We start from the raw sequence: 26,488 nt of genomic DNA, 5'->3' as shown, positions 1-26,488 counted from the left end.
TACTAGAGAGGTTGGTGAAAGATAAAGCATTGAATTCAGGTTTCTTTCAGTGTGATAACTGGAAAGGGAGGTGAAGTTTCTGTGCACATGTGTTGTGTCTCTCTTTTCATTCTGCTTTGGGCAGCCAAAGACGTGGGCGGGGCTAGGCTGGTCAGTGATAGAAATGAAGGAAATTTGCATTAGCTACTGTAGAAGGAGGCTGTTCAGAAGGAGGCTTTGCATAATGATACAAACCCTTCTCCCTTCTGTCCTCTTTCTTTCTCTTCTCTCTCACTCACACACACACACACACACACACACACACACACACACACAAACACTCACAGCAGAGTCTGGCACTTGGACCATGCAGGGAGAATGCAGGGAGAACAGCTTCTCCCATCCTTCCCAGAAAGCGTTTCTGCTGATCGGCTGATGGGGGTGTGTTGGGGGGAGCATTCCCCCAAAGCCTTTCATTGCAGCTGAATGTTTGGCCTTTGAGGCTGCCTGCTTTCCTTCTCCACCTCGGGGATGCTCCCCCCTCCACTGCTCCTCCGTGTTGGTACCTCCACCCCAGGCACTGGAAATTAAACCTTACATTTTCTCCAGTGAAGCTGCCATTTCAATCGCTAACTTTGCTATCTCCCCCTTCGTTCTTCCTTTCTGATTGGCGGTTGGATCAATCTCCTGGAATACCGCCAGTCAGCTGTCTGTTGCCACCAATTGCGGCTATTACTGCTTTCCCGCCAACTCCCTTCCCACCCCAGGTGCAGCATTTGGGGTATAAGATGCACCCAGTTTTTGACCCTCTTTTGGAGAGTAAAAAGGTGCATCTTATACTCTGAAAAATACGGTACATGAAATTAAAATTATCTACATTACCTATAAAAGTGTACTGTTTATAGAAGCTGTCACCAATATGATTAAATCTTAATTTATAAGACATGTTTGGTACAATGTGACATGCTTCTAATAATTCTTTATGCATTTTTGCTGATGGGACAATGATATGTCCAAATTACTATTATGAGTGGAGAAATTAAGAGAAGGGCTACCATACCTTTCTCTCATGGCACAGCAGATGGGTAAAATGGCATAGTGTGACATCAATGTTAAAGCAGTTGTCAGAAATGTACAAGGTATCAACATTCTGTTCTACTAAAGCAGAGGTAGGCAAAGTTGGCTCTTCTGTGATATGTGGACTTCAACTCCCAGAATTCCTGAACTAGCATGATTGGCTCAGGAATTCTGGGATTTGAAGTCCACAAGTCATAGAAGAGCCAGCTTTGCCTACCCCTATACTAAAGTAAGTATGGCTAGACTTTAATGTATCAGATAAGAGAATGAAATAACTGGTTGAAAAGTTAATCAATCACCTCTTAACTAGTTAAATTTTCTACTTCTTAACTTTTAATTTTGTAAATATTATTGCAATCATTATGTTGTATAAATAATTAGAAAATGTCTTTGCAGCATTTTATTTACATATTGGTAAATTTATATACAGGTAGCCTGTGTCTTACAACGGCTTGTAAGTTCAAAGTTACAATAATGTTGAAAAAGTGACACAATCATTTTTCCCACTTATGGCATATTTGTAGAGTTCGAAATACGAACAGGAAAGCTAATTTGCTGTCTGACAAAAAGACGCATAAATAATCTGGTGTCCAGATTTCAAGAACAATGTAAACCATTTTACAGTTACGCTTACAGAAGCTTTCTGAATGATCCTTGATTGACAACTATATATATTTATAAGACAGGCTGCAATGGCTCAGCAGTTAAAGATGCTGACCTTGTCAGCTGCAAAGCTGACAGCTTGGATTCAAGCCCCTTGCGAGGGGGTGAGCATCCAATAGCTCCCGCCCATCTAGCAGTTTGAAAGCATGCAAATGTGAATAGATAAATAGGTACCACTTCAGTGGGAGGGCAGCAGTGTAACAGCCTCGGTGCATAATCATGGTGGCCCCATGACCACAGAAATGTCTTCAGACAACGCTAGTTCCTTCAGATGGCAAATGGAGATGACCATCACCCACTAGAGGCAGACATGATTATAAAGGGGAAACTGTCCCCTTTCCCTTAGAAGAAGTGTTTTAGTGGGAAGTAGTAACAAAAGGTACATTTAGAATTATGGATACTTCAGAGTAAAATAATTTTTAGGGCATTTCTTTGATTTTGAACCCAGGACAGGAAAAAGGGAAAACTCAAGCATGTATGTCTGTCACTCTAAACATCTATCTTTTATATTAGAGATATACAGTTTGAGAAAAAAATAATTTCTCATTTGAGTAGGCATTTTCCATATATAATCTAAGACCATGATGGCAAACCTATGTCATTGGTCCGGAATACATCCGGAACCGCCTTCTACCACACGAATCCCAGCGGACGATAAGATCCCACAGAGTTGGCCTTCTCTAGGTCCCGTCGACCAAACAATGTTGTTTGGCGGGCCCCAGGGGAAGAGCCTTCTCTGTGGTGGCCCCGGCCCTCTGGAATCAACTCCCCCCAGAGATTAGAACGGCCCCCACCCTCCTTGTCTTTTGCAAATTACTCAAGACCCACCTTTGTCGCCAGACATGGGGGAGTTAGGATATTCCTTCCCCTAGGCCATTACAAGTTATGTATGGTATGTTTGTGTGTATGTTTGGTTTTTATAATAAGGGTTTTTAGTTGTTTTATTAAATTGGATTGTTACATGTTGTTTTTTATCATTGCTGTTAGCCGTCCCGAGTATGGGGAGAGGGGCGGCAATCAAATCAGATCAGATCAGATCAGATCAGATCAAATCAAATCAAATCAAATCAAATCAAATCAAATCAAATCAAATCAAATCAAATCAAATCAAATCAAATCAAATCAAATCAAATCAAATCAAATCAAATCAAATCAAATCAAATCAAATCAAATCAAATCAAATCAAATCAAATCAAATCAAATCAAATCAAATCAAATCAAATCAAATCAAATCAAATCAAATCAAATCAAATCAAATCAAATCAAATCAAATCAAATCAAATCAAATCAAATCAAATCAAATCAAATCAAATCAAATCAAATCAAATCAAATCAAATCAAATCAAATCAAATCAAATCAAATCAAATCAAATCAAATCAAATCAAATCAAATCAAATCAAATCAAATCAAATCAAATCAAATCAAATCAAATCAAATCAAATCAAATCAAATCAAATCAAATCATAAAATGTCTTGCGTGCCATGGGTGGCACGTGGTACCATATCAGAGAACACACGAGGCATTGCCCTATGTCTGCTCCAGTGCACATGTGTGCACTATCCACCTGGTTTTCGGCCTTGGGGAAGGCTGTTTCTCCCTTCAGAAGCTTCAGGGAAGTTTCCCTGAAACCCTGGAGTAAGAAAAAAAGCCCAAGGGGCAAAACGGAAGTTCAGAAAATAGACTTCCGGTTTTTCCATTGTGACGTTTTTTGCACTCTGGGGCTTCAGGAAGCTTCCCTGAAGGCTCCGATGTGTGAAAAACAGCACAACGGGCAAACTGGAAGTCTGTTTTTCCAAACTTCCAGTGTGCCCATTTGGCCATATTTTTCACCACCCTAGGCTTCAGTGAGGCTTGCAGAGGGATGGAGGAGAATTGTGTGCATGCGCAGGGGATGAGCTGGGGTGGTGCACATGCATGGGGGGCAGGGAATGGGTGTGGGCGCATGTGCATATCCTAGCACACGCACGCACACCCTTTTGGCATGGGAACCAAAAAAGGTTTGCCATCGCTGATCTAAGTCATGCAAAAGGGCACTACCAATAGCAGCACCATGAAATGTTTTTGCTGAGTCCCAGATAACTTAATTAAACAGAGTTATTATCTGTAGCACTTTCCTCATCAAAAACTAAACTGGAAAGGAGATAAAGGACACTGCAAGATAACAATCTATTGCAGGACTACAATTCTTTTAGATAGGCCATTGATGGTGAACCTTTTTTTCCTCTGGTGCCGAAAGAACATGGGTGCGTGCTATTGTGCATGCATAAGTGCCCAGTCCCATAATTCCCATAATCATAAACCAGAAGTCTATTTTCTGAACTTCCGGTTTGCCCCTTGGGCTTTTTTTCTTACTCCAGGGTTTCCTTCCCTGAAACTTCTGGAAACTTCTGGAGGGAGAAACAGGGTGAAAACAGCTTCTCCTGCCCCCTGGAGGCCCTCTGTAGGCCGGAAATAACCTGTTTCCCAATTTCTGCTGGGCCCAGTAGGCTCGCATTTTGCTCTGCCCAGGCTCCAAAGACTTCCCTGGAGGTGGGAGCAGGGTAAAAATGCCCTCTCCCATCTCCCCGGAGGCTCTCTAGAAGCCAAAAACACCCTGCCAGAGCCTCTGTGTGAACCAAAAGTGAGCTGGCCTGCACACACATACATGTTGGAGCTGAGCTAGGGCAATGGCTTGCATGCCAGCAGATTTGGCTCCATGTGCCACCTGTGGCACCTGTGTTCACCATCACTGAGATAGGCCATTACATTACTTCTTATTTTTAACATAATTTTCCTATTTAATGCTTATATTTATTGTTTTTAAGAAGTGCTGGTTTTGCTTTAACTGATTTATTCAAGGTTATTTATATTTTTCACTTGTAAAATATACTGGGCTCCTCTTATTCTTACTTAACCTCCATTGGTTAATTAGTTCCTTTGCTTAAGTCAGCAACTGGTACCAATTAACTGCTATAAAACAAAAACTATAAAAACAAATCTATATACCTAAAGGAATACAACCTGTTGAGGACTTGGTGAATATACGGAGTTTTATATTGAAACAGAATTTCTGGTCTTACACTGCAATGTGGAAAAGTCTTAATCATAATTTGCTAGTCAAGTCCAAATTTAAGCCATAAGCCATGGTTACCAAACCATATACCAGGGTTTAGTGAATGCAGCCAGTTATTCTTCTAAGAAAACACCACGCACACAAAGAGACTATAACTACAATTTATTCCTTTAAACCTCAATTGTATCATGACTTGTGGTTTTAGCAGAATTCAGAATGATGTATTTGTATATTATCTCAAATGCAAAGGAAACATTTGTGGCAATCTAAACCCTCTGCTTCCACAACATGTTAATTACTATATTCTTGTAGGGGTGTTAAATCGTTCCACTTACAATTATATGAATTTGTGGAGAAAATTTCTAAGAATCTCTACCAATACAATAGTAGATATATTCAACTTAAATTAACTCTTTCAGGTTTAAATAGCACTCTATTGCTGCAAGAACAAAGACTTCTTTGAAGCAATATTCTCTCATTCATTTCTAATTCATTACAAAATCAAAGATCTCTAAGCAGATTATGAAGTTACTAAACCATTAAAAGGGTGCAGTGAATTGTCCTCTTGTCAGCAACTTAATGTTGTGTGACAAGGATTTGGCCAATTTTAAATTTGCAAGTAAAGTGATGAAAAAGGAGGGGAAAACCCCCCTTGATTATGACTTCCCTGGTACATATAGTTTTTTAAAGCCAGCTCCAATTGTAAAATTCAATTTATTTCCATCAATTTGATTTTGAGTATGTGCTGTCAAGTCGATTTGATTCTAGAATAAAGTAGAGTAAAGTAGAGTAGAATAGAATAGAATAGATTTATCTGCCCTTGTATGATTAGAGATGCACAAAGAATTTGTCTCAGGAGCAAAAGCTCTCAGTGTACATGCAAAGCAAAAGCACCATCACCATAATCATCATAATCATCATCATCATCATCCTAATAGGAGGGGGTAATAAAGAAAATAAGGATAAAAATACTAAAGGTAAACTACATGGGTACTATACATATACACAGACATTAAACAGCAATAGAATTAGGTGCTCAGCATAGTGATGAGACAAGAAAAAAAAACCCTGTCCCTGTGTCTACTTGTTTTGGTATGCCATGCTCTATAGCATCATCTGAGGAAGGAAGTTGAAACAGTTTATATCCAGGATGTAAGGGCTGTGTAGCTATCTTCTCAGCCCTGCGTAATATACAGGTCTTCTATGGAAGGCAGGGTGGCTGCAATTGGCCTTTCTGCAGTCCTATCTGGAGCCTGTACCTTTCCTTATTTGGTTGCTATACCAAATCGGACAGTTACAGAAGTACAAATGACAGACTCAATAATTCCTCAGTAAAATTTAATCAATAGCTCCTGGAACAGTCTGAACCTTCTGAATGGATGCAGGAAGAACATTCTTTGTTGTGCCTTTTAATGACGCTTCTAAATGTTAGGTGTCCATTTCAAGTCCTGGGAGATTATAGAACCCAAAACCTTAAAGGATTCTATTGCCGATATTGTGCCAAACTACTAAACCTGTTGAATACAGCAGGAGGTGGTACAATAGGAGGCTGCCTCCTAAAATCCACTCTCATCTCTACAGTTTTAAGCATGTTCAGTTCCAGATTCTTCACCATAGAGCCAACTGTTTAACTTCCCATCTATATGCAGACTCATCACCATCTCGAATGAGGCCAAGGACCGCTGTTACCATCTGTAAACTTCAGTATTTTAACAGAAGGATTCTTAGAAATGCAGTCACTGGTATATAGAGGGAAAAGCACACAGCCCTGAGGGGTGCCTGTATTAATTGTCTGGGTACTAGATGTAATTTTCCCTAACATCACCTGTTGCTTTCTACCTGCCAAAAACCTAATGATCCTCCCTACAAGCATGGACAGGCACAGTAAGCTGAATCAGTTGATGGTTTAATCAGTTTAATTTCTGGAATGCTGGTATTGAACATCGAACTGAAGTCCACAAAAAGGACTCGTGCATAGATCCCTGGGAATCCTTCACTGGTTGGAGATTGGCAGTTGGAAATATTGACAGCATACGAGGGTCGCCCAGAAAGTAATGCACCACATTTTTTTCTTCAACAATTATTTATTGAACACAATGTAATTTACACACAAGAAAGAATGATGTTTCTTCTACACTCCCTATTTTTCCATGTAATCTCTGTCCCGTTCTATGGCCTTCCTCTAGCGAGACACAAGGGCGTGTATGCCCTGTCGGTACCACTCCTTGTTCTGGTCAGGAAGCCATTTCTGCACTGTGTGAATCACTTTAATTGCCTCACCCTCTGTGCCCAGCGACTAACCGTACTTCTGCAGATTCCCCATAAACTGTACACAAACATTTGTGAATGTTCCCAACAGTTTCTTTCTCCGCAGTGAGAAATTCAATGACGACATGCTGCTTGTAACGTACATCACTTACAGACACCATTTCGAAACACTGTTGCAGCTATGCTATCTGTTTGAAGAAATTTACACACACACTCCTGACAATTCAAATAATGTACAGTATATCTAAAGTTTCACATTTGTACCATTACTGTAGGCTGAGAAAAAAAAAGTGGTGCATTACTTTCTGGGTGACCCTCATATTTAAAATAAATTACAAAGAAAATGGGGTCTAATTGTCTATGAAAAATTTGCCTCTTTGTCCCATATAATAGAAGCCTAATCCCTCACCTATAATAATCTAGTAGATATCATGTTGTTTACAAAGTACGAAGTAATTAACAAGGAGATCCTGAATTTCTCCCTATATTAGCTGTCCTATCTGATTGAGTTAAAGCTATTTCCAAAGTCTCAAACCTGTTGTTCATCTTCTCTATCTAGTTATTTTTAATTTGTACTTCCATTATTACTACTGCATTATTAATATGTTATGATAGCCTAGAAAATATCTTAGTGGAGTTGAATTTTATGCCACAGAATTGGCCTCATGATAAATCTTTCTAGCAATCTGAAAAGATTCATGATTCCCACTGGACATCAAGTACAAATCTCTGGGGGAGTTCCGTTTCCTCGTTTATGTTGCTGTTCAACTTTCCCAAAAAGAAGCCTGGGCCTCTTTATGTTTATCACATCTGCACATGCTGTTATCAATCAGTGTGCATGCCTCCACCTTCTGTGTGGCCAGACAGCACACACATCCCTCGTGCCGCTGTCAGATCTTGTGCCAGGACATAGCTCAGCATGCTCCGGAGAAATGAGAGCAATTTAGAGACAAAATCCAATGTTTAAATTATGTGCATGCATGGCAAAGGGTTTGGAGAAGGACAAAAACTCAGAATGTAAATTTAAAGTATGTTATGAAAATGTGCTCAAATCACTCAGGTATACAGCTGGAAAACAAAGCTTCTTACAAGGGTGAACTACATCTCACAATATTTTAATTGGTATCCTGCATTTACCCCGGTGGGAAAATAAGGATAGAACAACTATCTGTTCTCCTCCCACGTATTTGAGATGTTGCGACTTTGTGATAAAACAAAAATAAATACGTCTGTCAGTCAGTCTGTCCATTCTCTCTCTCCCTCCCTTCCTCCCTCTCTAATATTCTTTGTGAGGAATGAGGAAAAAATATGCTTCTGCACAACATCCTTTTCTTTTATTTATTTATTTGCTTGTTTGTTTATGTATGTCAAGTATGTATAGGTGGTATACAAAGATATAACAATGTTTATATTCATGATACTAGTAAGAGAGAAACATTAGGACAGGGGATGGTTTTGGGGGTTAGGTGATGATACTACAGAGTCTGGTAGTGAGTTCCATGCATCAACTACTCGGTTGCTAAAGTCGTATTTCCTGCAGTCGAGTTTAGAGCGATTTACTTTAAGTTTGTATCTGTTCTGTGGTCATGTGTTGTTGTGGTTGAAGCTGGAGCAGTCGTTGACAGGAAGGATAATGTAGCAGATGATTTTATGGGCTATGCTTAGGTTGAGTTTAAGGCAATGTAGTTCTAAGCATTCTAAACCTAGGATTGTAAGTCTATTTGCGTGGGATATTCTATTGCCAGTGGAGGAATGGAGTGCTCTTCTAGTAAAGTATCTCTGGACGTCATCTACATTATCTAATCTAAGATTAGATATTTAGATTAGATACAGTACTTAGATTATCTAATCTAAGTATCTCTGGACATCTTCTAACAAAGTTGCAAATAAAAGTGGTTGTTTTGCTCTTGCTTGTCCATCTTCTGATCATACTGAAGGGAGGGAGGGAAGGAGGGAATCTCTTCCCTGCCAGATTCTAACAAGGAAACTCAACAGGTGGCAAGGACATCACAAGTAACTCCTGATTGCACAGCTTTTTTGCCCACCTTTGGCCCATCTGTTTCTCTGCCGGGTCTCTGAAATGATGACCCAATGGGTCATACACTTTAATTATGAAGACAGAACTTGACTGATACATTTGGCACTAATGCCTATTCCCAAGCAAAGTCTTGTGATAACTAAAACTGGTCTGAACTTCAAGTCTAGGAATAACTAGTACCTGTGTGACTGAATTCATATTTATTTTTTCTTAAAAAGGCCATATATGACTTTTCTAACAAAGTTGTTTTATAAGGAAGCATTGAAATCAGATCTTTGTAAAAAGATCCAAACTTCATAACTGGAGGATAAATAGCCAAAGTATTGCGTGGCTTTATATAACTCCAGTAAATGCAGTACACACCAAAATTATGTTATACAAAATGATCAAACACCAGTGGCTTCAATTCAATCGTTTCATTTCACCAGAGAAGCACAACATAGTTTAACTATACTGAAGCTATAGTCAGTTAAGACTGAATATACAATCACTTTTTGGTGCCAACTAGAACTTTACTCTTCTATTACTCCTCGTGAAAACATTCACTCTAAATTTTTAATGACTATTATTATTATTATTTATTATTTTTTATTAGATTTGTATGCAGTATTTAAGAGAGTTCCTTGTATTCCAAATATTGTATTAAGAGGGAGGCAAGACTAACTAGAGTTCAAATAGGATCATGGACTTGTATTGTAGCAGGTTATGATCAATATGCTTCCAGACAATCTTACAAAAACTTCAACATCTTGGCTTTTCCAGGAAGCCTTGATTCCTAATAATGGAGTTAGGAACATATACTCAGTTTATTTAAACAACATATCAAAGACTTCGAAGCCCAACAGTCTGTTCTATCCAAGAATGTTTTTCTTATTAAATCTCTTTGTATAAACCATTGAGATACTTATACCACCTGTTTCCAAATTCTGAACAGTACTAAGATTAGCATACTTTAACATTGTCCTCAAACTAAAGTTTTTGAGGGCTGATACAAAAAAATCCCATGAGCTGAAACTGCATCTGTTGTAGACAAGGACTGTTGGAACTATAGTTCATGGCCTTCTATATTATCCTCTGTATATGGACTCAAGGGCCCTATAATTCCTGGTAATACACCCAGGAAATGCTGGCATTTCCATGTATAGTTGTTGTTATCAAAACAATATGAGTCAGTCTCCTTGAACATAACCAACTTTTATTATACTGTCTGTAAAATTAGGCAAATGTTTATTATCTGCTGATGAACCCACTGCTAATTATAATATTTTATCTTGGTTTGTTTTTATTTTATTTTTAATGTGTTTACTTGCAATTCTGCTCAGTTGCCATATGAATCACCCTGGTATAAACAAATATGGGAGGAAGTATCCTGCTTTCCTTTTTGCCTCTTGGCTCCACCCGGGGCCATATCCAAGGCAGATAATTTTTTTTTTATAGTCGACAAACTATAATATACATGTGTGACCTATTTTTGCGGATAAATGAAAAGGAAGGTAGACTAGTATAGATCGGTTTCCAGCTGATTTGGAGGTGAGCCTGTAGCCTAAAGATTAATACCTCTAGCTACAGTATCCAATCCCTTCAGCTCTGTACCAGGGAAGGGTTACATGTTTTTTGTGTCGAATCCCCCTGGTATATTGAAGGAACATCACAGCTCCTTTTTTGCCTCTCGGCCCAACTCAGGACCATTTCCAAGGCAGTTAAAGCTGAATTTGAAATTTGACACAAAACCCTTCCCTGGTACAGAGCTGAAGGGATTGGATACTGTAGCCTAGAGGTCAATTCTCTGCCTTACAAGGCAAAGGTTGCAAGTTCAAGTACCAGTGAGGGTATGGCTAGCTGATAAAGCCAAAATAAGGCCGAAATAGATATTTCCTAGTCTCCCTTAATTTTCAAATTCAGCAAAAACATGTGACACATACACAATACAGTTTGTCGGCTGCCTTGGAAATGGCCCTGGGTTGGGCCGAAAGACTAAAAAGGAGTTGGGATTTTCCTTCAATATACCAGGGTGATGTGATTCAACAAAAAAACATGTGTGTGTGTGTGTGTGTGTCACATGTTTTTGCTGAATTTGAAAATTAAGGGAGACTAGGATAGATCTATTTCGGCCTTATTTTGGCCTCATCAGCTAGCCATACCCTCACTGGGACTTGAACCTGCAACCTTTGCCTTGTAATATATACATATACATATATGTTTTTGTATAAAGAACATATAAAGAAATATCCCAGAGAAATTTATTTAGAACACTTAAATATCATCTATTTTAAACCCTCAAAGGATCTGATGAAATGCAGAGTTTTAGTACAGCTATGGGAAAACTTCAGAAAATACTTGCACATTAATTATTATAATGTTTAGCTATTTATTCTTATGCTAATACAACCAGCCACTAGCTAACTAGTTTGCATGATTTTGTCTTATAGTTACATTTATTTGTGAGAGTACTTACAGCATTGTGAGCATATATCACAAAAATAGATTACAAATCTCACTTAAAAATAACTTCTAGGCAGTTTAATGTATCTTCTACCTAGGGAAACAAAGGAGAAAGCTGTGCATTCCTCTACATCTATCTTTTGTTATTTATATCCACCGTAAGTACTAAACGACAAATGTAAATACCAAAAGCAAATGGAATTCACAAACATACTGTGTTAATATTATGAGGAGGACACAGCCAGCTCAAAAGAGGCAACTGTGAGATGAAATGTGATTCCCATGTAATATTTTGAAAAGTAAGGAACTTTATTCCTTCCACCATAACATGCTTTGCTTCATATATGAAGCAGATATGTCGCTACCTGTTCAATAGTGGGAAAGAACTTTTTCCTTTCTTTTTCATGGAATTGGATGGACTTGACCAACACCCTGGTCTCTTAATAAACTTTGGTATCTTCTAGACACAAAGGGGGAACTGAGTTCCTTGCTCAAGAAATATTAAGAATCTGAAATTATTTTTCTTAAAGGAAGCATCAACTAATTTTCATTTGTTTACAGAACTGAATAAAACTTACAAGCATGTTTACTCTTCCAAGGGGGACAGAATCTGCCCTATCTTAACTAAAGGAAGACTTTAAATTTTTAGAAATTAAGAGATTTATCTCAGAAGAGGTAGGGGTTTGGGGTTTTTTGAACATTTGTGTGGCATATCATACATCACAGAGAGGCCTCTAGCTATGCCAGTGGTAATTAATCAAAGGAAATGAATTACTTCGAATCAAAATTACAACTACCTTCATGTTTGGGGAAGAGAGAAGAAGGTAATTATAGGAAGGTTGGAACTTATTCCCTAATTGAGTCCATGATTTCTGCCTCACACTTTCCTGCTGGCAACACTGTTCTTCAATAAATTTTTGCCACTCTTGAGATACTTATACCCATAGAGGTTAAAAAAAATAAGCAATGGAGAAAATGAAAAATACTTTTAACTGCAATTTTATTACCATGTAAAATGTATTATGCATTACATGGTCTGCTTATAAATTATATTTGGAATGTAAAGTGGAAAAGTGTCATTTCATCAGACAGCAATTAAAATTTAGTGATTGAGTAACAATGGTTTTCATCGTTGCTACAGATGGAGTTAGGCAAGTTGTTAAACTCCAACGAATTTAGTTTCTCTTCATTTTAGCCTGTTCAGAAGAAGCAAACAGGTGAAAAATTGATGTTAAAAATGTGAATATTATCATAATACTAAGAAAAATATGTGTTCTGCATTGTGGCGCTACTGCAGGAGTGTTTCATTGAGGGCTGCAGGGTTGTGTTTGACCTGGGGGGGGGGGCAGGGAGAGCATGGCTAGGGGGCATGGCCAGCTCGACATCATTCAACAAATTAAAACTAAGAAGACTATAAAAATACAACTCTATAAGGCAAATATATCCTCAGATTTTCTTTAATGTATCCCCTATTACTAAGTTGGTGCATTTCAAAAACAGAAAAGCTTCATAACAGAGTAGCTGAATCAATAAACTAGATTAGATCATCTGTCTTTGTTATTATAGTACTATTATAGCAAAACCTCTAACATCTTTTTCATCTTGTTCATTGAGCAAGGGTTCATAGGCACACATAAAACAACAGAACGTTTAAAGTCTTGAAATGAGATGGACTTTAGAATGAAATATGAGAAAGGCTTTATTGAAATGCATAGGACCAATTCACCCATCACAATAAATCAGACTTCGATGACTTTGGACCTGTTGTAATCTAGCAAGTATATTGGTTGACACCACCATGTGAATGTTCTTCCTATCAAAAGCAGTTAAACAAACCAAGGAACTGCTATTCATTTTCATGCCCATGTTTCAATGGCAAGTCTTTGCTTGTTTTTCTCTAAACAAAAATCAAAAGATAAAATTTATTCTTTAAGGTTTTGGCTCATGAGAATACCAATAAATGGATTTCTCTATTCAGTTTTAACATGGCAATTCCAAATCTCAACTAGCAAATGCTCTGTCCTACACATTGGGAAGAAGAATCAGAACTCCAAATACGAACTGAATAATCAAATTATCACAGATAATCCCCACTCGGTATACTAGTAACAAAAGATTTAAGTGCCAAAGCCCACTGCAACAATATAGGCAAGAAGGCTTCAAGAGTTGTAAACCTAATCCTACGTAGCTTCTGCTCTGGCAATCTCACACTACTTACCAGAGCTTACAAAACTTTTGCCAGACCCATCCTCGAATACAGCTCATCTGTTTGGAACCCATATCGCATCTCAGACATTAACACCCTTGAAAATGTCCAAAGATACTTCACCAGAAGAGCCCTTCACTCCTCCACTCGAAATAGAATACCCTACGAGACTAGACTTTCAATCCTGGGCCTAGAAAGTTTAGAAATAAGATGCCTTAAACAAGATCTAAGTATTGCCCACAAGATCATATGCTGCAACGTCCTGCCTGTCGGCGACTACTTCAGCTTCAACCACAACAACACAAGAGCATACAACAGATTTAAACTTAATATTAACCACTCCAAACTTGACTGTAAAAAATATGACTTCAGTAACCGAGTTGTCGGAGCTTGGAACTCATTACCGGACTTCATAGTGTCATCCCCAAACCCCCAACACTTTACCCTTAGATTATCTACGGTTGACCTATCCAGATTCCTAAGAGGTCAGTAAGGGGCGAGTACAAGTGCACTAGAGTGCCTTCCGTCCCCTGTCCTATTGCTCTCCTATATCTCCTATACCTTTCTTCTATTCCTATATCTCTTCTTCTATTCTTTCATTGATATATTCTATTACTATATCTTCTTTTCTATTATTTCTTAGATATATTTTACTATGAGTATCTCCTCTATAACCTTCATCATGTATTTTACTATGTGTATATAGATATATACCCACTAAAACCCTCATTGTGTATTGGACAAAATAAATAAATAAATAATAAATAAATAAATTGTTAATAGCAGATTCCATGGATCATTTTTAGGGACACTGAGTAATGAATAATGCTAACATTGTAAACTGTGTAGAAAGTGCTGTAAAGCTATTGCTATAGAAGCACATTCCTCATTCTAATGCAAGTAAACAGAAACAACCACCTAGCTTAAATACCAGGTACTCCCTGTCACAATCTTCACAACTTTCTTTCAGAAAGAGAAAATCAATGTGAAAGTATAGTTGTTGAAATCTGGGGCCAAGACTTCTAGATAGTCCATGTTTGTTTTTCCAGCTTTGACTTTCTGATAGAAGTCTCCCTTCCTTCTCTGCTTCCTCAATAAAAGATGCTAAAACTTCCCCCCCCTCAACATGTACTATTACATTTTGTACTACAGTATTAGTTGCTCCAGCAAAGATTCCAGTCCAATCCATCAAACCTGTTTCCTGAAGAATATCCTTGTAATGGGCCACTCCAACTTGAGGGCTAAAGGCCACCTGGCTTTCATTTCATGTGGAACTATTTAATTTATAGAACAATCTGTTTGACTACAATGATGAACGCACATGTCTTCTTAAAATGCCTCATGGGGTATTCCTCCTTGTTCCCATTTCTGTAACCATAGTAACCTGGAGGAGAAACAGTTTTTGTTCTTCCTTTCAGAAATTGTTTCCAAGGGATAATGGTTTTAACTCTCATTTGTCCTACAGCAATTAACTTTTGACTTACTCTAGGTCCCAGTGCAGAACTTTCAGCAGACAAGATAACTTTTTCTTTTGCTTCATAGTTAATATTTTCTTGATGAATATTGGCAGCACATATTTCAGAAGCTGACTGGATTTTTTTTTAATCTAGAATATTAAACAATATTTATGGCCAAGAAAGTCCACCTCTGCATACAATGAAAAGAATCTATGAAAGTTCCATCTGCTTTAACCTATTTTTCCTCACATATTTTTGAAAGAGGGCAGAATATTTTTTTATTTCTATTTCTCCAAATTTCTAAGCAAACATACTTGCTATAAATAATCTAAAATGACAAGGAAACAGTACTTTCTCTGAAGGACTAATCATATAACGGTTTAAATGATCTATGGCTAATACACCAGTGATCCATTATAAATAGCATATATTACAGTTGTCTCCAAGAAATTTCAGTCAATTAATTACCAGAATCTTAGTTAATTACATTTGCATGCATATTTACACAACCCTCATATTTCACATGACAACTAACTGTCTTCTTTTGGCTTTATTGTTATATATGACGTACTTTAATGTTTGTTAATATTAATGTTTGGACTAGTAGTGATTAAGGCACCAAGATAGAAATCAGGAAACTGTGAGTTTTTGTGCTGCTTACTCACAAAAGCTGGCTAGGTGACCTTGGGCCAGTCACTTTCTTTTAGTGAAACTCTCTTCAGTGGGGGGGGGGGGGTGTTGTTGTGGGGAAAATACGAGGAAGAAGTATTAGATATGTTTGCTGCCTACAATTATTTACAGCAATAATAAAGATAGGATTCAAAAAATAACTTTTTAAAAAACTATTTTTAAACACCATTTATTCTGAACAGGTACAGTGGTACCTCAAGATACGAACCCCTCGTCTTACGAACAACTCGTGATACGAACCCGGGGTTCAGGAAAAAATTGCCTCTTCTTACGATCTTTTTTCGAGTTACGAACGCCAAACCCGAACTTCCGGGTTCGGCGTTCGGAGGCTCCTGGGAAGCCGCCCGGCTGTTTTAAAAGGTGACTGCCGGGCTGGGGGGCTTCCCAGCACCCCCCCCAACCCCGAACCCGGAAGTTTGGCAAAAGTTCGGGGTTCGGGCGGGGTGCTTGGAAGCCCCCCAGCCCGGCGGTCACATTTTAAAATAGCCGGGCGGCTTCCCAGGAGCCTCCGAACGCCGAAAGCGGAAGTTCGGGTTTGGCGTTTGGCTTCGGGAGGCTCCTGGAAAGCCATGTCTTTAACTCGGCTCTGCTACGTACATTTTCCCTGCAGTTGATCCAAGCACTGCAAGGGAAGGAACGAACTGAAATGCGAGTCAGGAGTCCTGGAAACGTAACAATAAGGGGGTTGGTGGAATAATCATTGGGAATGGGGTGTCCTGGAAGTTGGGATACAGGCTCTCCCAGCCTCTTAATCCCCCCCCCCGTTTCTTTAAGGCTTCCCCTCTCGTGCGCAAGGGAAAGCAAGGGGTGGGAAATGCGAGTCAGGAGTCCTGGAAACGTAACAATAAGGGGGCTGGTGGAATAATCATTGGGAATGGGGTGTCCTGGAAGTTGGGATACAGGCTCTCCCAGCCTCTTCATCCCCCCCCCCGTTTCTTTAAGGCTTCCCCTCTCGTGCGCAAGGGAAAGCAAGGGGTGGGAAATGCGAGTCAGGAGTCCTGGAAACGTAACAATAAGGGGGCTGGTGGAATAATCATTGGGAATGGGGTGTCCTGGAAGTTGGGATACAGGCTCTCCCAGCCTCTTAATTCCCCCCCCCCCGTTTCTTTAAGGCTTCCCCTCTCGTGCGCAAGGGAAAGCAAGGGGTGGGAAATGCGAGTCAGGAGTCCAGGAAACGTAACAATAAGGGGGCTGGTGGAATAATCATTGGGAATGGGGTGTCCTGGAAGTTGGGATGCAGGCTCTCCCAGCCTCCTCATCCCCCCCCCCCCGTTTCTTTAAGGCTTCCCCTCTCGTGCGCAAGGGAAAGCAAGGGGTGGGAAATGCGAGTCAGGAGTCCTGGAAACGTAACAATAAGGGGGTTGGTGGAATAATCATTGAGAATGGGGTGTCCTGGAAGTTGGGATACAGGCTCTCCCAGCCTCTTCATCCCCCCCCCCATTTCTTTAAGTTTTCTTTATTAGATTTGTATGCCGCCCCTCTCCGTAGACTCCTTAAAGAAACGAGGGAGGGGGGGAATGAGGAGGCTGGGAGAGCCTGTATCCCAACTTCCAGGACACCCCATTCCCAATGATTATTCCACCAGCCCCCTTTTTGTTACGTTTCCAGGACTCCTGACTCGCATTTCCCACCCCTTGCTTTCCCTTGCACACGAGATGAGAAGCCTTAAAGAAACGGGGGGGGATGAGGAGGCTGGGAGAGCCTGCATCCCAACTTCCAGGACACCCCATTCCCAATGATTATTCCACCAGCCCCCTTTTTGTTACGTTTCCAGGACTCCTGACTCGCATTTCCCACCCCTTGCTTTCCCTTGCACACGAGAGGGGAAGCCTTAAAGAAATGGGGGGGGGGGAGATGAGGAGGCTGGGAGAGCCTGCATCCCAACTTCCAGGACACCCCATTCCCAATGATTATTCCACCAGCCCCCTTTTTGTTACGTTTCCAGGACTCCTGACTCGCATTTCCCACCCCTTGCTTTCCCTTGCACACGAGATGAGAAGCCTTAAAGAAACGGGGGGGGGGGATGAGGAGGCTGGGAGAGCCTGCATCCCAACTTCCAGGACACCCCATTCCCAATGATTATTCCACCAGCCCCCTTTTTGTTACGTTTCCAGGACTCCTGACTCGCATTTCCCACCCCTTGCTTTCCCTTGCACACGAGAGGGGAAGCCTTAAAGAAACGGGGGGGGGGGATGAGGAGGCTGGGAGAGCCTGTATCCCAACTTCCAGGACACCCCATTCCCAATGATTATTCCACCAGCCCCCTTTTTGTTACGTTTCCAGGACTCCTGACTCGCATTTCAGTTCGTTCCTTCCCTGCCAGCGCTTGGATCAACTGCAGAGAAAATGTACGTAGCAGAGCCGAGAGAGTAGGAGAGCCGGCCACCCCTTGCCCTCCCTTGCGAGAGAGGGGGAGGCTTAAAGAAACGGGGGAGGGTGTAAATGAGGAGGCTGTGAGAGCCTGTACAGGACAGCCCACTCCCAATGATTATTCTACCAGCCCCTTTTTGTTAGGTTTCCAGCACGCCTGAAATTTGTTCCTTCCCTGCCAGCGCTTGGATCAACTGCAGGGAAAATGTATTGTAGCAGAGATGAGAGGAGGGTAGGAGAGCCAGCCACCCCTTGCCCTCCCTTGCCAGAGATGGGGGCAGCCTTAAAGAAACGGGGGGATTAGGAGGCTGTGAGTGCCCGTATCTCAACTTCCTCGTGAAGTTTTCAGGGCACTAAACAACCACGCAGCCCCAAACCTGATGGAAGAAATGTGCCCCCCTGCCATCCTCAGAGCCCCCAGCGCTCCAGTTTTCCTCTTCTTTAGTTGACAGATTGACCTCTCTCTACACCGCGTCTCCATTGCCTGCGCTTCGCTGAGGACCGGAGCTCAGAGGCTTGGTCCCCCTGAGCAAAGGGGAAGGAAAAGAACCTCCCCCTGTTCTCTACCGGCATTCAGGGACCCATACACACACAGCAGAGTGAGAGCCAGGGAGCCTTGTCTGAAGCCGAAGCTCCGGATTCCCCTTTGCTGCCACCTCCGAAAACACTTTCAAGGAGGGTGTAAGCCCTGCCGGCTGACAAGCTGCGAGGCAGCTTCCCACGTGTGTTAATCACCCACAAAGCTCCATACGCAGCCTCTGCTGTGTCCCCCTTCCCTCCTCCCCCTGTCCCCAAACAAGGATCAGAATGCCGGTTGTCATAAGGCAAAAGGGGCGAGTTTTGGACTTGCACGCATTATTCGCTTTTTCATTGATTCCTATGGGAAACATTGTTTTATCTTACGAACTTTTCACCTTACGAACCTTGTCCCAGAACCAATTAAGTTCGTAAGACGGGGTTCCACTGTATTTATTTATTTATTCATTCATTCATTCATTCAGTTGGTTGATTAGTTAGTTAGTTAGTTAGTTAGTTAGTTAGTTAGTTAGTTAGTTAAACATGTACAAGATAGTAGGTATTGGTATACAGTAAACATAACCATTAGCAAAGTAGGTACAGGTAAATTATGCAATAGGACAATAGGACAGGGACAGTGGGCACAATGGTGTGCTTATGCACACCCTTATAAAGAAGAATATTTTCTCTGAATACAAAAGTTAATACTTTTCATCTGTACCTGAGGGAGAATAAAAGAAAGAGGCAAAACAAAGTCCAGTGAAGATACATAAGATTGGCCTCATGATTAAAACTTATATTGTTAAATCTGAACCAGGTGTCTCCCTTTTGCTATACTCCTACTTATTAGAATAGCTTCTTTTCATTTAATATGATGCTTAAGAATGATGATTGAGAGGTTGCATTGGATTTTATATAAACCTCTTGTGATAATGTACTATATACAGTTTTAATTCTTGGTTTAGTGTATATTGTACTGAAAACTGCTTAGAGTCATTTGCTCCCTAGGTAATATAAAGTCTTATAAATAAACAAATAAATAATCCAATCATGTATATAGTATATTTCTTGAAATGTTCTTGTTCCATGCTCATCATTATCTGAGCTGGTATAATATATGGTTCAGCTTAAAACAAAGCCAACTGTAAAATTTACTTTTAGATATGTATAAAATATTCCCATTCCTCACATTCAAAATGCTGATTTTGTACCCAAACTTGTTTCTAGTGGGAAATAAATCACATCACTCATGTTGCTTTTGAGCTGAAAAGCAGTTCAGTTGAAAATACTTTGATTTGAGCTCAGAACACTTTCAAAATGTTAGAAACAGAATGCTTCTCATTAAAACAGCTCTTTTATACTTCAAAACAAGCATACTGAATTGTGCAATAGGGAATATCAAATCTGAAATGTTTTGCATACCCTTAGGAGTTTCTGTATATTCTTCCATTTTTTGAAAGAAAGGACTCACTTAATTCCTCCGTTCCATGATAATTATACCCTCGACTATCAATATACAGAATAAAAATAGTTTCTTGTGGTGGAATCATTCCACATTCAGATATAAAATTTCAGGCATTTTTAACAAATATACAATAATAATGAATGTCAGTATTTGATTTCTATATCTTAAGTTCTTGTCCATCAAATCCTTTACTCTTCTGATCATCCAAGATCCAGATGGCTATAGTCTGAAGAACAGTTAGATTCACATTTGTTTAAAGTTGAGCATATCTCTTTGCCTGAGTTGGGGTTTTGGGAAAGCAGATTACTAGACCATACCGAAAGCTCATTCAAGCAATTACAAAATAACTTCATCATCCCTCATACTCCATTCAGGCCAGAATTTAAGAGTTATTTCAGAAAACACTTCAGGTCTTGCCCCCACACACTTTGATCTTGAATTAAATTATGCATAATTGTAGCCTGGTTTGGTAAGAATGCCAGAGAGAGATGCTTATATGCTAAAGTGGGACTCTTTGTAAGTAAAACAGGCTCTAAAATGCCAGGTCTGTAATCAAAATCAATAAAACATGGCTAAGCTTGGTCAGAGGTGAAGAGCAGGTTCATTTAATGCAAATACGGTGAAGAGCAGGTTCATTTAATGCAAATATGGGAACTGCTTATCATTTTATTTTCTCATATTCTCATAATTGTTTCTTGCCAATGTGAGTGAACAGTGCTACCAGAACTATTTTCTACATAAAAATAATCCAAGTGTGGGTTGGTTAAGATATTAATTATTGCATTATCATTATATTAATCTCTGAAATAATGCTTTTGTTTATAAATACTAATTCAAAATCCTTTTTACATTTGAGAAGCAATTATTGGAATTCCTCAAGCACATTTAGTCATAACACTGCTAATAACTCCTATGAAATCATTTCTATGAATTAGATATATATGTACAAAGAGATATCAAGTTATATGAGACTTCCACTCTCTTGCTACATATACAGTACCTCTCTGCAATGTGCATCTTTTTAATTGATTGGGAATTAATTTAGAAGAAAAAGAGGGGTCAGAAATTACATGGCATATTATTTTCTTCTTTCACTGCACTATTCTTAAGAATTTTAATTCCAGTTCATTTGAGACTGGCATTAATGCCATTTAAAAGCAATGTAACTAAGGTTTTAGAGCAATGTACATGAAATTAAAATAGAGTAAGAATGCAATACTGTACATTTGCCAAGGTGGATTGACATTCTGCGATTCATTTCTAGTTCGATTTGGCTTTGGTACTTGATCTGTATTTATAAAGAGGGATGCAAGGCAGAAAAAAACCCTAATAATGACCTTTCTCAAGTGTTAATGATATATCATTGATAATTCCTGAAAATCTACACCTATTTCCCTGGGAATAAGCCCGATCATATCAGAGCAAACATGCATAGAATTATGCTGTAAATAAGCAAATTTTTTAATTGCAAGCATGTATCAAGTTAATAGGTATAGCTGATTCAACACATACTGTTACAGGAGAATATTTATCTACTGATTAATCTGGAATAGTCTATTTAATACATATGTTAATCCCTTATCTAATATTTAATGTATTATTGTGTAGTATATGATTTAGTGAGCCCTCTTTTAAAATCTCTCTCACTTTTTTTAGGTTAAATTTATTTATACTTATTAAAAATGTCTTCAAAGAAATTATTAGGTACTAAAGAGTCAGCACTGCAGGTACAACAACAACAATAACAACAACAACAACAACAATAATTTATTAGATTGGTATACCGCCCCTCTCCAAGAATCAGGGAAATGATCAATCACGGAAATGATTGAAGCTTGGGAAATGGGCCCCTTTTATTTAACAGGAGTACTGAATTACCACCAGTTTATCAATACTTAGAAGCCAAGGGCTTAGCAGCACAAGGAAATGACAGCCAATCACCAGTCATCAACACACCAATCAGACAATTGGAAGGCACCACATAAACATGACTCACAGAACAGCCCAAACCCCGTATTTCAGTAGATAGAAATTTCCTGAAGATGGGTTCGAAAGCTCAGAAGAGTACATCTCTGGTCCCAGAGACTGGCCCAAATTCGATCTTGAATCATTATCCTAGGACACATATATTTGCCTTCATTGTCAACACTGTCTGAGCAAGGGTGGAAGAATAAATGCATAGTTGTAGAAGGGCATAACATTTCCTTGTTTTGAAGTTGCTTTGGGGATTAAAGGAACACACTATTGCATCTTGCCCCTTTGTTAATACAAAACTAGTTGTGGTAAAAATTTCAGCCAGTGCCAGCTGACACACACAGCTTTAAGAGATGCCTCTTTTTTTTTTGCCTCCCAACTTTTGTTTTGCTACATAGATTAGTAGAAATATAAAGGTTTAATCTGTACCTTGCCTAGTCCTGGAGTATCTTTCACCTTGCTGACTGCCCTTAACAGACAAGGTGGAGCAGGTGGAGGCGAGGTCTGCAGGATCATGCTGAATTTGGTAGCAAATAGATGACATTCAGAAACAGAGGATGCAGAAGGTCTGTGCTTCTTCTTTTTGGATGACAGATTCAACTTCTGAGCAGCTCTGTAGAGGAAAAAGAAAGGGAAATGAAGATACCTGTATTCTCAAATAATTAATGAAATATCTACTGTGTTGGCAAATGATGTCAGCAACAAAACTGCCTGTAAATTTTTGTGTATTTATTACATGAATCATTCTTAATAAAAACAAGCAAGAATTTTTTTTTTAAATGGTTAAATTTTTACAAGCCATTTTTTATCATATATCGTATTTTTGGAGTATAAGACGCACCCTTTTCCTCTCTAAAAGAGGCTGATAATTTGTGTGCGTCTTATACTCTGAATGTAGCTTTTTTCAAAGCTTTTTTCCCCAGCCAACTAGGCGCTAATGATCTTCCCAGCTCTTACCTTGCAGGTTCTTTTATTGTTATTCTCAGCGAAGAATGTTTTTCAATCCCTAAGTCTTTGCAGGGTTTTTTTTTCATTGCTGTAAGTTGCTCTGACTAAGTTTCTTTCCAGTGAGAACCGGGTGCTAACAATGTTCCCAGCTCTTCCCAGCTTCCAAGCTCTTTCATTGTTAGTCTCTGCGAATAATGTTTTCCAAACCCAGCTTTGTAGAGGGTTTTTTTCATTGTTCTAATTCCTCTGAATAAGTTTCTTTCCAGCCCTAAGCAGGTGCTAACAATGTTCCCAGCTCTTACCAGCTTTGTTGTTACTCTCTTCAAAGAATGTTTTCCAGGCCCTAAGTCTTTGCAGGTTTTTTTCATTGCTCTACTTGTTCTAGGTGATATTGATGTTCCCAGCTCTTACTGGCTTGCAAGCTCTTTCATTGTTACTCTCTCTGAATAAGGTTTTTTAAAAGCTCTAACCAGGAGATAAAATAATATGGTGAAACTGACCAGACTAAGGATGCTAGCCAGATTAATATCTGGTAAGAAGATTCTTTTCCCTATTTTCCTCCCCCAAAACCAAGGTGCATCTTATACTTAAAAAGATACATATAAGAATATAGGCCTGGTTATTGCCAATCAAAAAAATAATACAGCATACAAATAGAAATTAAAATTAGAAAATTCTGTTTCATAATGGATATTTGGATCACAAAATATTTTTTGTCTTAGATGTCCTGTGCATCCATGTGAAATATTTGGATATAAGGAAAAATTATGATTATGTTGATTTGTATTAAGTGGCCCAACAGAGATATAAAGAATTTACACCAAGATATTTTGAATTTAAACCAGCATACAGTCTGTTTCCAGTCATACAGGAGGAGAGAGAAAAAGAGAGCGGTAGAGATCTATTTATTTATTTATTTATTTATTTATTTATTTATTATTTAGATTTGTATGCCGCCCCTCTCCGCAGACTCCGCAGACTCTGCATGCAGTTGAGAATCAAACATACAAGCAACAACTCAGAAAGTTAAATAAACTGCATTTCTGTACAGAGAACTAGAATTTTCTATGCTTTCAATACCTAAACAGACATTTCCTGTCTTTAAATGTAGGATATTGCTACAATCCAACTTCCAAATGTACTGTATGGCTATAATTTTTAATTTGCTGTGTCTAGCATATAAGAATGGTTTTAACACTGAAAAATGTTTTTCTTCTTCAATGCTGCCATTGTAGTCACACTTTATATGTACGCAAGGAGCAGATGAAATTATAAGTTCCTTAGATACCTACATGGTTGGACAGATTGGAACTCTGAACTCTCTTTTAAAAAGCCTGGTGTCCTTCTATTTTTATATACTTTAAAATTCCACAAACTTAAGTTGACATCATACAATTAATGTGTGGGGACAAGTATGGGACATTACTGCATGAATATAGTCTTTTACTGTACTCCAAATATAATATTTTTACCTGTTGAAAAAAATTGTTTCGCGATGATCTCTCTAGATTAGCATTAACACCTCATCTTCTATATTCCCCAATCTAGTTGAAAGATAACATTGAATCTTAGATCTTGATTGGTTCAAACTTAATATGCATTTAATGGTGCTCCTTGTTATTAGATAGATTCATTTAATACATGTTGAACTAGCTCCATGTGGATGCCAATGAGGCCAAGAAAGAACAGCTTGTCAAAAGTAAAGGATCAAAGATTTGCAAAGATGAGAATGAAGTCAGATGCTGAGAGAAAGGCTACTTAGTGATTAAAAAAGGACAATGACTTCAATGGATCTCTTTAGCCATACTTTCCTCATCATTATTATCTCAGCAATTAAGTAGATAAGCTTGGAAGTAGCATGAAAGACATCCCACAAGTCATTCTAAAATTTATGACTAATTAGGGCTAACCAGGAGTCATAAAGAAACAAATAATAAATCACACATCATGCTTATGGAGCAAGTTTCGGGACGCAGCCATTCTTTCTTGCAAGTGCAAGATTGAACAAATTCAGCATCTCTTCCCTTTCACACCCAGATGTGACATAATTCATTAATTGATTACTCTCTAATATCTCCACCCTCTTTCTTCCCGGCATTTCTGCAAACTTTGAAAATGAGCGTCCCTCCATCTGTGGTCTCCCCCATTTAAGTCACTCGAACTCATCTCTATGTCATTAGCTCTGTGGTCTACATTAACATTACCAACTGTCGGTAGAGCAGGGAGATTTATGATCTCTAAATCCCAGTCATCCTCTGAATCTGAAAACTCCTCACACTACAAGGGAGTACACACAACACCACCAAAATAGAATTTGGGTGGAATAGGTTTGTAAGGCTGGGAATTGAATTTAGTGTGCATTTAGATGTTATCTGATGTCACTTTTGCTGTAGTAAACTGTTGATATTTTCTCAAGTAACCATTCCTGCTTTAATCTGAGGAATCTTCTCAAGGACAGATGCACTGGGGCTGGTCTTTCTTATGGCAAAACAAGTATCTCACTTTTCTTCGTCAGAAAGCCTTCCTCAGACATGATAATGCTAGCCCATGTAATACAAGATGGACACCAGAAATCATCAAATGCTATCTGGTACAAGGGGTGTCTTTACAACCAGAGTATTTATGAAATCTGGGTTTCAAAATGAATCAGCTAAAAACTTGGATATTTCTTGGCATTGCCCATGCTTTCTTTAAACAGCTTTCCTTACCCTGGGGCTAAGGAATTTGGTGAAGGTCACAAGAATACCTTTCTTGATGTCAATCCTAGGACTATAAATAATCTTTAATCCTTGTCTATCTTTCCTCCCTTTTTTATACACTTTTACCCTCCAAATTGTTATTCAATTGTCCATTTTTCAATTCTGTGGTTTTCATTAACGTTTACCAAAAATAAATATTCTGTATGAAAGAGTATACTATGAAAGCCTTTGCGGCATAATTTTAGCTTTTAAATCAATTATTTTTTAAGAATGGCAACATTTTAATTTATGCCAATGTATACTTCCAAAGCAGACTCTTTGTCATATCTATAGTTTATACCCAAATTATGTCTGTTATTATACTTGGTTAGATGTTTCTACTGTTCTTTCTCTGCTGTTTCTTTTCCTAAATATTCTGACACTTCATTGTTTTGCTACTTCAATTAGTATTTAATTTTTTAAAAATATGTATTGAACCAAAAGATCCATTACTGACATTTTTTCTTAAAGAATAAGAAACACTGTTGGGAGTTATATGGCCTTTTCAAAACCTTAGAATGATATGCCACTTTGACAGTACTAACCTTTGGAATGGCATTAAAACAGAATAACCTGATTTTATGTTGGCCAACAATTGAAAAA

General features: G+C 38.8%; 1 protein-coding gene across 1 annotated transcript in view; it reads right to left on the bottom strand.

Annotated features, from left to right (window-relative positions):
- Positions 1–26,488, bottom strand: part of KIF26B (kinesin family member 26B) — a 387,002-nt gene that overhangs the window by 115,820 nt on the left and 244,694 nt on the right. The window contains exon 5 of the mRNA XM_070734075.1: positions 22,629–22,812. Coding sequence (XP_070590176.1) covers positions 22,629–22,812 — 184 coding nt within the window. The remainder of the gene's footprint in view (positions 1–22,628; positions 22,813–26,488) is intronic.

This window comes from Erythrolamprus reginae, chromosome 1 (assembly GCF_031021105.1).
Source record: "Erythrolamprus reginae isolate rEryReg1 chromosome 1, rEryReg1.hap1, whole genome shotgun sequence".
NCBI classification, from domain to species: domain Eukaryota; kingdom Metazoa; phylum Chordata; class Lepidosauria; order Squamata; family Dipsadidae; genus Erythrolamprus; species Erythrolamprus reginae.
Note: the sequence above shows the minus strand (reverse complement) of the source record. Positions and strands in the feature narration are given on the sequence as shown.